This window comes from Heteronotia binoei, chromosome 5 (assembly GCF_032191835.1).
Source record: "Heteronotia binoei isolate CCM8104 ecotype False Entrance Well chromosome 5, APGP_CSIRO_Hbin_v1, whole genome shotgun sequence".
NCBI classification, from domain to species: Eukaryota; Metazoa; Chordata; class Lepidosauria; order Squamata; family Gekkonidae; genus Heteronotia; species Heteronotia binoei.
In genome coordinates, this window is record NC_083227.1 from 132,895,947 (window position 1) to 132,913,981 (window position 18,035).

Genomic DNA, 18,035 nt, shown 5'->3' on the forward strand with positions numbered 1-18,035 from the left:
AAAGGCCTCTGCCTCAGAGGCCTGTAGTGATACCTTAGGAATTTCCAACCAATCTGAAAAGGTACCACTAAAGGCCTCGGGGTTAGTGCCCCTCAGCCTTCTTGTCTTCCTATCCTCCAAAGTGAAGGCATTCACTCCCCCTCACCTGGAGACTTGCAACAGTGGTTCCCCAGGAGGAAAGGCCTCTCCCTTAGAGTCCATTCTATCATATGAGCCCACTGTAGCATAATTTGAATAGAATAGTATTTACAGGTGGAAAGGGGGCTTTGTATAGTGTCTTTGCATAGTGTCAGTTTGTGTATCTGCTGTTATGGAACTGGTCCCTCCCTGCTGTGAATGAACACTCCTTTTGTGTCAGTTGAAGAGAAGTAACTACTACCGTTTTGTCTCATGATCATGTCTCTCACAGTTTACTGTTTGCTTCACTGTTTCCTTTCGCACTGTTATGTGTGCATGTGTGTGTGGAGGGGGGAGACAGACTGTCCTGGACTTCCTACAACAGGCCCTGAGAAGAGGCAGTAGAGATCAGTAAGCTCCCAAGAGAACCTGTCAGCAGACAACAGGCTCCCTCAAAGGGTCTGGTGGTGGGCGGGGGACAGCAGAATCAGCCAATGGTACGCCAGAGACAGAGTGCAAGCCAATCCTGCGTAGGCCACATCCAACCAATGAAAATTCTCAGATTTGTCACCATGCTTGGGCTTTTATTTATTGATGATAATGACCATGATTTCACAGATTCTGTGCATACACCGCACAGAGACATTTAAAAAATAACCCATCCATATTGGGTCAGATGAATGGTTTATATAACTCAGCACTCTATCTAATGCTCTCACACACTGGATAGTCACTTATTGCAGGTGCAGGTGGCAATCATCAAGAGCCCATCTATCCTCTATCCCTGTTTTTCTTTCTTCTCTCTCCTTTTCATCAGCCTCTTGAGCCCCCTCCCATCAAACTGAAGTACAACTCAGTACTTCTTGAACCTAATGCATTAATGCCCAAAAGGACCATCTTGTATTTGTGTACATAAAATAACAATGGAATCAACAAAAGGAATGTCTCCTCTACTTTCTAGTCCTGCTGACTTTTCAACTCTTCTGCTGTAGAGGACAAGCTCATTTGACATTCTTGGGGCTTACGGTATATGATTTGCCATTTAAATAGGTGTATTTCTCTCTTACATTTAAAGCCTTCCAGAACTTCAGTCTCCTGCATGCATCAGCTTGATCTGGTTTGTTTCAATATGGGTAATTCTCTTGCCTTTAACACATGTTTTGGAGCAACAAGCATTGGGATCAAATTTCAAATGATTCAAAAGACTAAATTTACGCATGACCAAGTGCTCTTGAGTGTGTGCGCCACCATCAGTATACACGTTTCAAATCCTCTTGACCCAAGCCTCTGAAAAACCAGATGGCTGTATTGAAAAATTGATTTATGATTAAATTTGAAGGTGCCTGAACTTTTGCAATGCTTGTGATCCCAGGTGAAGTAACAAAAGATGACACCAATGTGTGACACTGTTTTTGGTATAGGAATGTTCCATCAAGGCAAACCTTTGGGGTAGAAGAGCCAAACTGCAACCATGTGCTCTTATGCACATCTGTCAAGCCACGCACATGGATGAATGGGCAGTAGTAGTATATTTGTCTTATTTTTTTTCTCTACTTCATTCACACAAGCCACCTAAACACAATCTTATCAAAGAAGAGTATGTAGCACTTTTTATAACATAAAAGAAATGTGACACTTACTTTTCTGTCATGTTACCACAGTTCACAGTACCCTACATTTTAATTTGTTTAACCTTCAAAATTATATGATGTGAACGGTGCTTTGAATCCCACATGTTTCATATAGGTTTAAGGGAGGTCCATTACATGATTTCTAGGACATTCCCTTTTATTTCTTGGAAAGAAATGAGGGCAGCTAATATTTATTGCTCTCACTTCTTCTGAAACCCACCCAACATCAGTAGGCCCTACAGTATTCCACATATTAAGATGTTCATAAGAATTGCATGATACTGTGTGGCTGTTGTTTAGGAATGATCTTTAAAGTGGTTCATGTCTTAACCCACATACCTGAAGGACTCTCTTGCCCCACAGTGCTACCAGTAAAGTCTTCTGGCTGTCACATTCTGGTTTCTCCCCCTCTCACTTAAGGTGGCCCAGGTGGTTTCTACTTGAGTCCAGTCCTTTTCAGCAGTGTTTTCTACCTGGTGGAGTGGGCTTCTTGAGGAGATTAGGGGGGGACTGTCCCTGGAAGCTTATTTAAGAGGTGCTGTAAGGCCTCTAAAGCAAAGCTTTTCATAGGATTTGAGCTGCAGGAATTTTCTGAGCAGAGGTGTTGATAGGGCTTTATTTTATTTTATTATTTGTGCCTGCTCTGGGCCACAAGAGAAAGGCATGATGTAAATATTTGAATCAAATGTACATATAACCTTAAATGAACACACTTTTAATATTTATACCATATTAGCAGAGGTTAATAGGTTTACAGCAAGGTATGACCGACTTTCCCATTTTGTGTCACATTGCGGTCTATGCTTTCCATAAGCTTGTGGGCATGGTCTGAAATCACAGTACAGGCTCAGCGTTATATTATCTGTTCCCACCCCAATGTGCCTAAACAACAAGGCGACTCATTTTCATGGCAGAATATGGCTGAGCGGTGCAGAAACGGTGCAGTTGTGCATGGAGAACATGCGGCATCGGGTAAGAGAACAAGAGGTTCCAGGGAAGAGTAGAATTCTCTTGGCCATGGGCGCTCACTGATCATCATAGGGTTATGGAGCTTTGCTCTTACTGCCTCATCATCCCAAAGTTATTTGGGAAGAAGGCTGTTCAGAACGACTTCTGAATATGGCTTAAGGAGAGGTCAGCAGTTCCCTGTTGTGGTCTTATTTGCTTAACCCCCAGATCCTCACATTTAGTAGCAGACTGAATACAAAGAATTGTGTGCAAGGACCTCTGCCATTCACCTGTGGAACACATTAGTATCACTGGGATGAGGATCTCCAGAAGGTACAGTCTGGCTCACAATTCAGAGACTTTAGAAAGCACTGGGTTTGGCCCTAAATTCAAGCAAATGTTGGTTGCCCTGCCCAGGATACTTGAGACTATCTTGATCTCATCAAAACTCAGAAGCTAAGCAGGGTCAGCCCTGGTTAGTACTTGGATAGGAGACCACCAAGGAAGCCCAGGGTTGCTATTCAGAGGCAGGCAATGGCAAACTACCTCTCAACATCTCCTGCCTTGAAAACCCTCCAAGGTCACCAGAAGTTGACTGTGATTTGACAGCATTTTCAAATGACAGCTACAAGTTTTATTGTTTGTTTTGCTGATTTGTTCCCTGTCAACTTACCACCATATAGAATCCAAAACTCTCTGAAGGTAAATCCATTAAAAAGGAAAACATATCCTCAGTAAAGTTCTATTTAAATATTAGTACAAGTATCCTTAAATGCTATTTTCTGGTTTTAAATACTGCCTCAGAAGTGGCAAAGTTACTAATCGTGCTTAGCAGGAAGAGTACTGCACAAATTGAAAATTTCCCATACAGTATGGTAAAAATTAAGTTTATTAACTCCGAAGTCGATTCTTTTCAGACCCAGGGACAGAGGAGAAGCTTCTCATCTTTTCAGGGGGGGCAACTCATCTTTATAAGCCACAAGGTCCTCAGGCTAAGTAGATTGCTCACTAGTTCCCAGGGCAGCCTCCTGGAAAATGCAGTCTATCCATACCGCATAGACTAATTTTATTTCTTTCAAAAAAGCCGCCCCCCCTTCCCTCAGGCAATTTCCCCTGCAACCCACCTTTTCAACAGGATTAGCACACAGGACGCAAAGCAAACTTAACAAAGGAGCGCACTCCCTCCCTTTCTACCTGGCCCAGCTATCTAGAAGTAGCGCTGACTTCAAGAAACTCCAGTCTAGAGGCTTCTGCTTCGTTGTGCCCGGTTTCCATTTCCAGGAAAACTTGGGAAGCATCTTCCCGCCTCCCCGCGAATGCAACAAACCGCGCTGCCAAAACGCAAGTGGGGTTTTGCAGAGTCTGGCCGGGCCGGGACCTCCCCCTCTCTCGCGGGCTGCTCCAAAGCCTTACCCTTGATGCCTGCCCCGGATTCTGCTGTGATGCAGGATTTGTTCGTAAGGCTTCCTGGCCGCAAAGGCGATCGTGACCCAGACCGCCAAGACCACCGGGAGCAGGAGTCCGGCGCGCATCTCGAGGGGAGGGGGGCAGGAGAGCGAGGCGAGCAGCGGCTTAGACGGGCACAGGAGGCTGAGCGGCTAACAAAGTTGGGACTCGCCGTTAAATAAGGGCGTGAGCGAGGAGGCGGGGAGGGGCGGGGATAGGCCCTCCGCGGCCCGGGCGATGCTCTAGGGCGGGGCAGCCAGGTCAGTCCCTGTCCCGGCTACAGGCGAAGCTGGCTAGAGGTGTGGGAAGAAAAGGCGACGAAAAAAAGTTCTCCGGACTGTTTGAAGCTGATCAGGGTTTTCTGGAAGCGACAGCAGGGCATCACCCCTCCCCCTACTGATTTTCTGCCTGGGCAGCCTCCCCCCCCCCCCCCCCCCAGGTTCCGCTTGAATGACGGAGGGATTCAAGCTCGTATTTTTTTCTGGCCTGCTGTGGCTAGTCGCCTGGCCTTGGGCAACTCCCTCAGCTTCAGTTCTCGGGCCTTATCTTGTGAAGATGCTGTGAGGCTCTCAACCCAGGGCAGACTGCCAAGCCAAGCACAGATGCAATGTAAAGCTTGTCGTGTTCGTGTGGTAAGCTGTAGCATCAGTCCATTGCAACATCTGGAGAACTTTCAGTGAAGGTTGCCTGCTACTAGTGTTCCTCTAAGCTGAGTTAGTGTGAGCTAGCTCACAGATTTTTAGCCTCCAGCTCATGCATTTTTGCCTTCACTCAGGAAGAATTGCCCCAGAGCACAATAAATTATGCAGTAGCTCACAACTTTAATGCTGGTTGCTCACAAAATAGAATTTTTGCTCACAAGATTCTGCAGCTTAGAGGGAACATTGCCTGCTACCCATCTGTCCGGCAGGACTGTACTTCATACAGAAGGATAACAGGCAGATATTCAAATGCTGATTCTTCCCTTATCATTGCATATGAAATTGTTGAACTGCTGCTTCTGATAAAAGTGTTAAAAGATGTGTATACCCTGCCAAAAATAGTGCTCCTCTCTCCCTGTGTTTGAGCTGTAACAAGTTCTAAGCTTACCTGGGTTGGTTTTGCTGGGAGGAAACACAATGGCGTTTTGCTTATTTACAGATACATAGGCAGAACATGAGGTGTGGGGGGAAATATATGTTCTCCTACAGGGTAATGTATGTCCTCCTACTACTCCACAGATCTTTGGAGGAAAGAAATTCTGCACTAACCATTTTCTTTAGCTCATTCCTCAGCAATTTCTGCTTGCTTATTCTTTGTGTCTCTTCTTTTCCAATCAGACAGGTTGTGGTGCTTTTTCACACAAACATCCATCTGGCCTTCTGCAGCTAGATGGAAAGTCTACTACCTGCAGACCTGATGGACTCTTGGCCAGGGACCTCAAGAACCCTTGAGAGGACTTGGTCAGAGCCATTAAGGAGCATTAACATTTCCTTTACCATGTGTGACAAATGGATCCCACACTTCTTACATGCTAGCAGCCCTGCTAATACTGTGCAAAGTATGACTTGGATCCTGCAGGCGCAAGAAGAAAAAGAAGAGATTGGATTTATATCCTGCCCTCCACTCCAAATCTCAGAGTGGCTCACAATCTCCTTTATCTTCCTCCCCCACAACAGACACCCTGTGAGGTGGGTGGGGCTGAGAGCGCTGCCCTTTCAGGGACAATCTCTGCCAGAGCTATGGCTAACCCAAGGGCATTCTCAGCAGGTACATGTGGAGGAGTGGGGAATCAAACCCGGTTCTCCCAGATAAGAGTCCGTACACTTAACCACTACACCAAACTGGATTGTAGATCTTTCCTATGTTTCCCCTCCAGCAGTCCTCTCTGATCCAAGAAAGTTTATTCCTGGTGTTGTGAGACCTGCATGGATTCATAACTAGGTGGATCAGAAGACTGCAATGGGAAAGAAGAGTGAAGGTACACTGAGTAGAGTTATCAGATGTCCTCATTTTAGAAGATATGTCCTCTTTATTGTTGATAGATCAAGATAGCTGTGTTGGTCTGTCTGTCTAGAAATGAGCAAAAGTCCAGTAGCACCTTCAGACTAATGAGCTTGTGGTAGAGTATGAGCTTCTGTGAGTCACTGCTCACTCCTTTAGATACAGCTAGAATGTAAGTTCGTCTGTCCAATATATTGGAAAGTGGATTGATTTCAGATGCCCAGTGACATTAGCAGGCAAATAATAGCAGGCATGATTGGATTAGGTATGATATGCAGAAGGTTAGTAGGCATGGAGAAATGAGCATTGGTAATGAGACAGGAAACCTAGGTCTCAATTCAGTCCAGGTGGATATGTTGTCTTGAGTTTCAGTATCGGTTGCAATTCAGCAGTCTCTTTTTCAGAAATTCCTTTGTAAGAGAACTGACATTAGCAATTGCTGACCTAAGAATAGCAGTTCTCTTACAAAGGAATTTCAAAAGGGAGATTACAAAGAGACTGCTGAAATGCAACAGATAGGCTGAGAACAGACGGCCAGCTCAGGGCAGCATCAAGCCACCCCAGAAGTGAGCCAATGCAACCAGGAGCCTCCGGATGACACATGGCCCACCCCTGGAACAGACATAGGCTGTGTGCACCCTGGAGGAGCTTCCAGAGCGCTTGTGCACCTGTCAGCTGCTCCCCGGGCACTTCCCAGCCAACCAGACGGCCAGGGAAGCACCTTGGAGCTACCTCAGAATTTAGGTACCACTTTGAAAGTGGTAGCTTTCTCAGGTAGCTTCAATCTGGCCCAGGATGGGAACTGCAGGCAGATGTGCGCATGTTTACATGATTTTTTGATCCACCTGCCTGCTGTCCCTGGGGCAGCTTAAACTGCCTATCTGTTATCAGCCACAATGAAGCTCAAGACAGTGCATCCACCAGGACTGACTCAAGACCTAGGTTTCCTGTCTCATTACCAATGCTGATTTCTCCACATCTTCTACCCCTCTGCATATCACACCTAATCCAATTAAACCACTCTTGTTATCCAATTTAGTATATGTGTTGCCAAAGTGAGCACTTCTATTATCCTTGTTTGCTTCATTTTCCAAATAAACTAAACTGGCTATATATATAAAATCTTAAATTGAGATTTCTCTCTCTCTCTCTCTCTCTCTGTATGTATGTTGCAAATTGTACTTAAATAAATATTAATAGACAGGAATTCAATAAAATATAAGGCATATTATATGGAATGAGAAGTAAGCCTCAGGATAAAGGGCAGGAAGGGATATAGAATGCAGGGCAAGAATTCCTTTGCCAACTTAAAAAAATTGCTTAGTGATTTGTAGAAGCCATCATTCATTCATGAGATAAACACACCTGGCTTTTGTTTAACAAATCCTTCAAAGTATAGATTCCTCATTTTTCAGAGAACAGCTGGAGGCCTTGCTCAGACCTCTTTCAGCTAAGGTCTACCTAAACATCACCTGAGTTTACTTATTTCAAAATGTGTCATTTTCTCATCTGTGTATACTGGAGGAATAGATGCCAACTGGATGGCCCAGTCTAGCCCGAGCTCATCAGGTCCTGGAAGCTAAGCAGGATAGGCCTGTTTAGTACTTGATGGGAGACTACCAAGGAAATCCACTGCTTGCCTTGAAAACTCTACAGGGTCATCTTAAGTCAACTGACTTGACAACACTTTCAAATAACCAGACCAGAGTAACTCTGCATAATATTGTACTGTACTATACTATACCCAGGTGCTTTGTAAAATACTGTAAGATGGGAGAATACTGTTAAAAGGTCATTTGAGACCCCCCCCCCCCTGCCCATCTCACTGTATCTAGTGTCAACATTCTCACTTGGAAAAAAATATTTTAAAAAATTGCACAGGACATCAACATCTAATATGGCAGTGTTGGAAATATGTATCTGTTTTGTATGTCCTTTGCAATGTTCTAAAGTTCCAGTCATTTTAGGGTTAACACTGTGCCTGATTCCCTATTGTCTGCATGACCTGGGAAGAAGATACTGACTGCTGTCAATCAAGGTCTATAAGCGGGAAAACCTGTTTTGTCTGTTTGGTCAGTTAGTCAGGTGACTTCCTTTGTTCATGCAGAGAGGTCAAGAAGAAGGAGGAAGTAGCCTTCATTAAGCACATGATCTTCTAGTGTAAGCGTGTAGTTCTATAGTGTTTGTTATTTTCACCTCCGAGTACCCTTCCCCTGTAGAAATAAATATTTTTGCTTTTTCATGTTAAATGCCTCTCAATGATTATTTGATCCAGTGATCCATCGCACTGTTTGAGATAAAGAAATAGAATTTCAAACAGAATTCCCTAACAAAATTGGTAGCAGAGGATGGTTCTTGGGTTTTGCCATGACTTTTTTGAACTCTAAATGATTTTTTAAAATCTGGATCGCCTTTGAGAGCATTTAGAAAGTGAGAGGCAAAAAGCTACTATGCTGTGCAGACAAGCCTCAACTTTAAAACACCTTTTTTTTCCCTCTTGCCATTACTGAGAGCATTCTGACTTAAATGAGCTTTGAATTCAGATTGTCTCGATCTGGAAATGCTGCTACTTTTGTCTAAAAGCCTCAGATGTGCTAGAAAGAGAATTTTTGGAGCTTTTAAACCCTTTTTCTGTGGATTACATCAGTGACCTTGGAAGAAACTTGCTACAGCCATGTGCACACACATTCAGCCGCCTTTTCTCTCCAGTGAGTAAGGAAGAATCTTTAACTCTGTCCTGCCTGATTGCTGTGAAAAATATCGAACCCAGAGAGAGGAGCCACTGGACCTTCTGTTTTCACGTCTTCAGGAACAGCAACTGCAAATCTTGGTTTTGGTACCGTGAGTAACCTACCAGTGAGAGGATTTAGTACCCTGAAGTTAACTAAGAATAATTTCTCATTCTGGCTCTCGCTCCTAAGACAAAGACTTGAGATTTATGGAGCTGAAAGAGTTTTGTCTGAAAATCACCTTGAGAATGAGCAAGAAAAATCAAATTTTAAAAGGCTAGATGGTTTTGCAAAAACTCTCATTTTAGAGTCTATTGAGGCATATGAAATTCTTGAATTGCACACTCTTAAAGAAATGCTTGAATGCCTTAAAGATAATATAACAAAACTCCCATAAGCACTATTCATGATTTAAAGGGCAAAATATTTGGATTTCAAGTGCAAGAAGGGGAGAATGTGACTAAATGTCTGAAGGAATTTATGTGCATACAATCCAGAGTACAGGTGCTTGGTGAACCTATTGCAGAAAGAGACTTACTCTCAACTATATTGAAAGCTCTACCCAGTACTTACAAGCCAATTAAAATGATTTTGAGACTGCAAAAAGATTTGAGTCTGGAAGGCCTGTTAAATGCTATCAAGGAGGAAGCAGCCTCCAGATCTGGGGACAAGGACACTGAACTGTCTGATTCTATGTCTGCTTTAAGTCTGAAACCACAGTATAGGAATAAGTCAAGAAGAGATATAATATGCCATAGATGTGGGCAAAAAGGCCACATCGCAAAATATTGTAATAATTGTGATGCTGCTGCTGAACAAAGGAATAGCAATTTTAAAGCACATGTTTCAAATGAGGGAACACGGGCACCATCTCGTGGCCATAGAAATAATAGCAACCAGAAATTTTCCAAGCCACATGGCCCAGGTGGGAACAAAGAAAAGAACAGAGAAAGTACCATGCATGTTAATAATGTGAATTTTATTGGTGAAAGAGGAAGATTTTTGATTGAAAGGGGATCTTCTATGCATATTTGTCGATATAAGGGCATGTTTTCAGAGTTGGATGAAAGTTAGAGACCTGAAATGATAGGTACCAACCAGAAACCTTTACAAGTTTGCGGTGCGGGTGAGATAAAAATGAAATTGCTTACCATTGATGGATATTTAATGCAAGTAAGATTGAAAAATGTAGCTTATGCACCTGAATCAATTGAGAATTTACTTTCAAGCCAAGTGCTTATAAGAAATAATTATGCTGTATATCTTGATGAAGGAGATGAAGGTGAAATTATTCAGAAGAATTCTGGAATTAGTTTTAAACTGGATGAAAGAAATGGAGCTCATTATATTATGGACTTAATTGAAAGGTCAAATGCTGTTGATGATGCGGAAAAGCTGCCAGACTGTGTCAGAACTGGAAGAACTTCAATCGAGGCCCAGGACTTCGTTACAAAAGTATAGGCGTTTATTGAGAACTACAAGGCTGAAGGTACAGGATAACACTGATACCGAAGGCTAGCATTAGTTACATTTTATGCGGTTATGGCAACAACAATAAAACGATCTTTCACACGGCCAGAGACAACTGTCTGTTTCTCAGGGCCTGTTATCAGCAAGGGAGGACAAAGTCCTGCTGAGAAGGCCTGGCCGGCCCGGCTTCAAAGGGGCACCTGCAGATGTTGACCAGAGGCTATCTGTCACCCTCCAGTGATCACAGTTTGTTTGAAATGCATAGGAATTTTGGTTAGTGGCCTACAGCAGGGTACACTGGGTTAGTATCTGGTTACAATATGGAGTCAGTCTGGCTAACAGCACACAGGAAAGTTACAAGTTCTGACATACTGCCCCCCCTAAGCTTTTGCCCTGGGCTTGTGTGGGTACAGTAGGTGGAATTGCTTAAGCAGTTGTGGAGCTGATACATCACTAGCTTTGACCCACTCGTCACAGCTCGGGGGAAAGTATTTCCATCGGACTAAGTAGTACAGTACCCCCCGCTTGACCCTGGAGTCTAGGATCTCCTGCACCTCATGGTGGCTGTGGCCCTTCACTCGCGTAGGAGGTGGCTCGGGAGGGCGAGGGTGCCAGGATGTAGCTCCAGGATCTTTGCGAAGAAGGCTGCAATGAAAAACAGGGTGGATCTTACTCAGTAATTTGGGCAGCTCTAACTCCACAGTTACGCTGTTAATCACTTGTTTTATTTTGAACGGACCCAAGTACTTGTAGGCCAGCTTCCGGCAAGCCTGAGGTAGGGGAAGGTTCTTGGTTGACAGGAACACTTTCTCCCCTTCCTTAAATTCCCACTGGGGGGAGTGTTTCTTGTCAAACTGCCGTTTGTATTCTTCTTTGGCCTTCTCCAGGTTTTCTTGAATCACTTCCCACCCTTGGCGGACCCCCTCTCACCACTGTTGACAAGAGGTCTGTTTGGGGGCCCCTGCTGGTAATGGGAGATGAGGGAAGGGCTTGCCCTCGTACCCATTCACTATTTGGAACTGAGAGGTTTTTGTGGAGCTATGCAAGCTGTTGTTGTACCCGTATTCGGCAAAGGCCAATAGTTCTACTCAGTTTGACTGCTGAAAGTTGACGTAGCACCTGAGGTACTGTTCTAGAAGCCCGTTCACCCTCTCCGTCTGGCCGTCCGTCTGCAGGTGGTAGGCGGAGCTGAGCCCTTGTTCTATCCCTACAATTTTGCAAAACTCCCGCCAGAAGTTGGCAACGAACTGTGGCCCACGGTCACTAATGACCTTATCTGGGAACGAGTGGAGGCGGACCACGTGGGTAAAGAATAGGTAGGCCAGCTTCTTGGCGGTGGGCAGTTGCTTGCATGGGATGAAGTGGGCTTGTTTAGAAAAAGTGTCTACCACTACTAGGATCACGGTTTTCCCCTGGGAGGGAGGGAGTTCAACTATGAAGTCCATCGAGACCACTGCCCACGGTCTGGTTGCGGTTGGCAGGGGAACTAGGTGGCCGGGCGGTTTCCCCCCCCCCCCTCCGTTTTGCCATGATGTATGTCGGGCAGGAACTTACAAACTCCGACACGTCCTTTTTTAATTGCGGCCACCAAAATTGATCAGGTTCAGCGTTTTCACATAGCTGAAGTGCCCCGCTAAGCGGCTTGAGTGGCACTGCTCTAGCACCTCCCCCCGTAGGCTCTTCGGCACATAGATCTTCCCGCTGTGGTACCAGAGCCCCCCTTCCCCCTTCTCTACCTCTTCGGGCCTTTCCCCTCCCTCCGCCTCTGTTTCGGCCACGAAGCGTTCCTTTTCTTTTGGCTCTGGGGTCCCTGTTTTTTTTCCTGACCGGGTGGTGACTCCGCCCGCTACTTGGGTGGAGGGAATGAGGGAGTCTATTGCTTCCTCCCTTTGGCTGTCATGCTGGGGCATGCGCGAGAGCGCGTCGGCTAAGAAATTCTTGGTGCCGGGGATGTGCTTTAGCACAAAGTCAAATTTGGCAAAAAACTCCGCCCACCGTATTTGCTTGGCGGTTAATTTTCGGCGGCCGGTTAGCGCTTCTAGATTTTTGTGGTCCATCCAAATTTCGAACGGGACCCGGGCTCCTTCCAGCCACGACCGCCAGGTTTTGAGAGCGAACGTAACCGCAAAAGCTTCCTTGTCCCATACTGACCAGTTTCTCTGCTCGTTCGAAAATTTGTGGGAAATGTACGCACAGGGCCGGAGCCCCCCCTCATCGTCTCGCTGCATCAATATTGCCCCCACCGCAACGTCAGGGGCGTCGCATTGCACCACGAACGGCTTTAACTCGTTGGGGTGGGCTAGCACCGGTTCGCTAGTGAACAACCTTTTCAATTCCTCGAAGGCGCGTTGGCACTCGGGCGACCATGGCAGGCGCGCTCCGGGTTTTTTCGCTTCCTCCCCTTTCCCTTTTCTTTTGAGGAGCTCTGTGAGGGGCAACATGACTTGGGCGAACCCTTTGATGAACCCGCGGTAAAAATTTGCGAACCCGAGGAATGATTGTAACTGCCGTCGGGTTCGAGGCGGCTCCCAGTCTAAGACTGCTTGGATTTTCGCGGGGTCCATCGCTAGCCCTTCCCCCGACACTCTAAAGCCAAGGTAATCTAGTTCCGACTTGAGGAACTCGCATTTGGTCAATTTAGCATACAATTTGTTCTGATACAGGGTATTTAACACTTTTCTGACCAAAGGCACATGCGACTCAAGGTCTTTCGAGTAAATAATGTTGTCATCCAGGTAGACCACCACCCCCTTGTACAAATATTCCCTCAGCACCTCATTGATAAAGTTCATAAACACTCCCGGTGCTCCTTGCAGCCCAAATGGCATCACTAAGTATTCAAATTGTCCCATCATCGTGTTGAACGCCGTTTTCCACTCATCCCCCTCCTTGATTCGGACCCGAAAGTACGCGTCGCGGAGGTCAAGCTTGGTGAACACTTTGCCCTCTGCTACCGTGCTTAGCAAGTCTTTTATCAGCGGGATTGGGTAGGCGTTTGACATGGAAATCCCGTTTATCCCGCGAAAATCTGTGCAAAGTCTCAAACTCCCATCCTTCTTCTTGCAGAATAACACGGGGGCGGCATGGTGGGCCGTGGCAGGCCGGATGAACCCCCGTTTTAAGTTTTTGTCTATGAACTTTTTTAGTTCCGCCTTCTCCGCCCAGCCCATCAAGTAGAGTTTAGCTTTCGGCAGCTCCTGCCCTGGTATTAGCTCGATGGCGCAATCGGTTGGGCGGTGCGGGGACAGTTCGTCCGCCTCCTGTTCGCTAAAGGCCCCTCTCAGATCCCGGTATTCTCTGGGGATCAATTTCACTTCTTCTATGGTCAGGCACAGTCGCTCGTTTTGAGGCGGCGCTTTGGGTCCCCATTCCTTCTGCCAGTGGTGGTGCTCACACCGCCAGTTCGGGAAGCGCACGATTTGTGCTTCCCACTGTATGTCTGGCTGGTGCCTCGCTAACCAACCCGCCCCCACCACTACATCAAATGAGGAGGAGGGCGCTACCACGAACACCTCTATTTCCCAGTGACCCTCGGTTCCTACCGGCACCGCCTGGGTTTCCTCGGTGCACGGTTCCCCTTTCATCACCGTCCATTTGTTCGAACTGGATCGGGTGGGGTAGGGGGGATTTGGCTAGCCCGAGAGCCTCTACCAGGCGGGGGGTAATTATGTCCCTGGTGCACCCTGAGTCAATTAGGGCTCGGGTGTGCATAAAGCGTTTTAGGCTGGGGTTCAATAAAGTCACTGCCATAAATAAAAGTTCCCCGGTAACTCTTACCATCATCGGTGCCGGCGTTTCCCAGACCTGCTTTGTGGCACCTATTAAAGCAGGTCGCTGTCGTTTCCCGCCGACTCGGGGTCCCACGACTCCTCACTCGACTACGCGATGGTTATAGTTTCCTCGTCAATCGCCATGGATGTGGCGACGGCACCCCGACTGGGCTCTTTGGCGCGCCCTCCTCCCTTCTTCGGGGTGCCCGTGAACGGCTTGGGCGGTGGGGTGGCCGGCGGCGGCTTCGCAGGGCAGTTGGCCGCTAGGTGCCCCGGGTCTCCACACCTGAAGCACCTCCTGCTGGTCCCGATCGGGGTAGAGGTTGCGGGAGGTTTCTTCACCCAAGCCAGAGGGGTTGGTCTTCCCCCCTTCTTCCCCAGTTGCTGCTGGCAATGCATCCCGACATGTTGCAGGTTCGTCTCCACTTCTCCTGCCAACTGGATCCAACCCACCAGGGTATCGGGTCTCCCTTGGTGGTAACATCTATCTAATATGTTCGCGTTCAGGCCATTCTTGAACGCCGTGTACTTCATCAGTTCGCTCCAACCCCTCACCGCTGCACAGTGGGTCATGAACTCGGTGGCGTACTCTCGGGTGTTGCGGTTCCCCTGCTCGATCCTCTGGAGGGCTTCGATGGCCTTTTCTTCTTGCAGGGGGTCCCCCTACTGCCGTAGCATCGCTTAGAGGAACTCCGCTACCGTGGCCAGCTCGGGTTTTCGCCCGGTGTATAACCCCACGTACCATTTTTTCGCGGCCCCCTTGAGTTTGGATGCGATGTGGTCTACTCAGCTTGCTTCCGTCGGGTAGCTTGCTCCCCAGTGCGTGAAGAAACTGTTGCACTGGATGGTGAAGTACTCCACTTCATCCCCATCTCCGTCGAACGTGATCTGCAGTTCGTGGGCCCTCCCGCTGTCGCCTCCTCCCGGCGCTGCAGGCGGTGGCCTGGCTGGGGGTGGTTGAGGTGGGGCTATGGGGCCCGGCGCCGGTGGAGGGGCCGCCGGTGCGGCCGGGGCCGCCAGTGCGGCCGGGGCCGGCGAGGTGGGTGCTGGCGGCCCGACCGGGCCCCCTCCTCCCCCGTCGGGAGGGGCAGTGGGTTGCCCCGGCGCCCCACCAGCTGGGGCTACAGGGACCCCGCCGGCGGGCGCTGCCGGTGGCATGGGCCCTCCGCCCGGTGGCCCGGCCGGCGCCACCGGCACGGCCCCTTGCAGTGCCCGAATTTGATCGCATCTCCTCCGCCATTTGGACGCGGGTTTCGTGGACCTGGTCGTGTATCTCTCTCACCCACTGGAACAGCTCGTTGCGGAGTACTCGGGCCGGGTCCTCGCTCCCGGGGATCAGGCCCTCTTCTCTATCGGGGTCCCAGTCGTCCCCACCTGCGCCGGTGGCGAGCACCCGGTACCTCTCGTCCGCCGCGTCCATGAGCGTGGTGGACTTCCGCGGGCTCCAGCTCCATGAGGGGAAGATGGCGGTGGAGAAGTGCGCCGGGTCTTTGACTTTGCGTCTCACCGCGGTCACTCCGGGCTCCAGCGGCCTCTCCTCCGGTGGTGTGCTGGGCTCTTCGTTGTCTGGAGCCTTTGCTGCCATCCAGCCAGGTTGCCAGTTCAGATAAGTCCCAGTATAAAGGGATCAGTGTTATAATGTCAGAACTGGAAGAACTTCCAGACAACTGTCTGTTTCTCAGGGTCTGTTATCAGCGAGGGAGGACAAAGTCCTGCTGAGAAGGCCTGGCCGGCCCGGCTTCAAAGGGGCACCTGCAGATGTTGACCAGAGGCTATCTGTCACCCTCTAGTGATCACAGTTTGTTTGAAATGCATAGGAATTTTGGTTAGTGGCCTACAGCAGGGTACACTGGGTTAGTATCTGGTTACAATATGGAGTCAGTCCGGCTAACAGCACACAGGAAAGTTACAAGTTCTGACAGACTGAAGGCAGAAAGTGTGACCATAGGAGATGTTTTTATGCTTGGCATGTAAAGTTAGCACATAGAAGCATGCAGAGTGTTGAGAAGTTGCTAAAGGATTGTGGACGTTGTTGTGCATTGTGATAAATCCAAGGAAAGGCGATATTTGTCTGAGAGCAAAAGGAACTGCGCCTTGTTTCAGTGGAAAAAGCAGTGTGCATAATGAAAGGTTCTTGGAAACAATATTCAGTGATGTTGTTGGGCTGATAAAAGCTTCGAATGGGAGAAATAAATTTTTCTTAGTATTCACAGAGGCAAAGACAAAATATAGCACTGTCTATATGCTCAAATCAAAAGATGAGAATCTTGATAAATTTAAAGAATATATTGCCATAGTTAAAAACAGATTTGGGCATGCACCTCGAAATTTGCTGACAGATGGAGGTGGTGAATATTGCAATAATGAGTTTAAGAAGTTTCTGAAAGCAGAAGGGATTGAACACAAAATGACTGTCCCATACACTCTATAGAGACTGTGAAACCTAAAGAGGAACCCAAGAAGTGGAAACAAATGTGTGATTTGCCTAATGAAGAAAAGGAGAAATGGATTCAAGCAATGGAATAAGAGATACTATCCATTTATGAAAAAGATGTATGGACTCTTACAAAGCTACCTGCAGGAAGAAAGCCTGTTGGATGCAAATAGGTCTACAAAATAAAGTACAAAGATGATGGAACTATAGACTTGTACAAAACAAGGCTAGTAGCCAAAGGCTATGCGCAAGAATTTGGAACTGATTATACTGAGACTTTTGCACCAGTTATCAATAGTGCTACACTTGAAACACTACTGAGTGAGGCATCATCTAGAAATATGCTTGTAGAGCACCTAGACATTAAGACAGCATTTCTTAATGGTGAGTTATCTGAGGAAATCTATGTGGAAATACCTGAAGGTTTTCAAGTCCCTGGCAAAGAGAACTATATTTTCAAACTCAACAAAGGACTGTATGTTTTGAAACAGGCTGTGAAAAGGTGGTATGACAAAATAACTGGACTACTACAGCAACAAGGATTTGAGCAAGGGAAAGCAGAACCCTGCATGTACACAAGACTCAAGGATGGAGAATATCAATGCATTCTGGTTTACGTTGATGATTTGATTGTGAGCTGCAAGAACAAAGAAGTCATTAAAGACATTGCTGAAAAGCTGAACAAAGAGGTTGAAGTCAAAATACTTGGAGATATTAAACACTATCTAGGAATACAGATTGAGAGACTTGAGAATGGAACTTTTCAACTGTGCCAAAGAGGAAAGATTATGGACTTTAGAGAATCTCTTGGCATGAGAGACTATAAAAAAATCTAAGATACCTCTTGAACTTGCATACCTGAGAGCTCAGGGTGGTCAACCACTCAAAGACATTGGAGAGTACAGAGAAGCTATAGGAAAACTCCTGTACCTGAGTAAAACTACCAGACCTGATAGTCTGAGTAAAACTACCAGACCTAATTCCAGATTCTGCTCTTGGAATATTAAGCAGAAAAGTAAGTTCACTTAATCACCATGATTGGAATGCAGTAAAGAAATTTGCCAGTTACTTAAAAGGGACTATGGACTTAAGACTGATCACTGAACCTTCTGAGAATCCCAGACTAGTTGGATACATGAATACCAACTATGCAGAAGAATCATGCAATTACAGATCAACCAGCGGATACTTGTTCTTCTATGGAAATGGACTTGTAAAATGGACTAGCAGAAAATAGACTATAGTGGCACAGTCTACAGCAGAAGCTGAGTGTGTGTCAGCAGCCAGTGCCTGCAATGAACTTGAACGGATTTTTCATCTGCTGAAAGACTTCAAGATAAAAGAACCTGTACCTATTAAAATTTTTGAAGATAACCATGCATGTATTGCTATATGTAAGGGAAAAGTAGAATAGCCAGAAGTAGATCTATTGGTATTAAATGTGATCTAGTGAAAGATTTACACCAGAAGGGGCTGATTAAGATAGAATATTGTTGTACAGAAGCTA

The 18,035-nt window shown here is 46.8% G+C and overlaps 2 protein-coding genes across 2 annotated transcripts in view; one reads left to right on the plus strand and one right to left on the minus strand.

Annotated features, from left to right (window-relative positions):
* The window catches only part of TGFBI (transforming growth factor beta induced), a 53,302-nt gene extending 49,007 nt beyond the window's left edge, over positions 1–4,295 (minus strand). The window contains exon 1 of the mRNA XM_060240423.1: positions 4,110–4,295. Coding sequence (XP_060096406.1) covers positions 4,110–4,228 — 119 coding nt within the window. The 5' untranslated portion in view covers positions 4,229–4,295. The remainder of the gene's footprint in view (positions 1–4,109) is intronic.
* The window catches only part of LOC132572884 (membrane protein BRI3-like), a 418,468-nt gene that overhangs the window by 233,506 nt on the left and 166,927 nt on the right, over positions 1–18,035 (plus strand). The window lies entirely within an intron of this gene.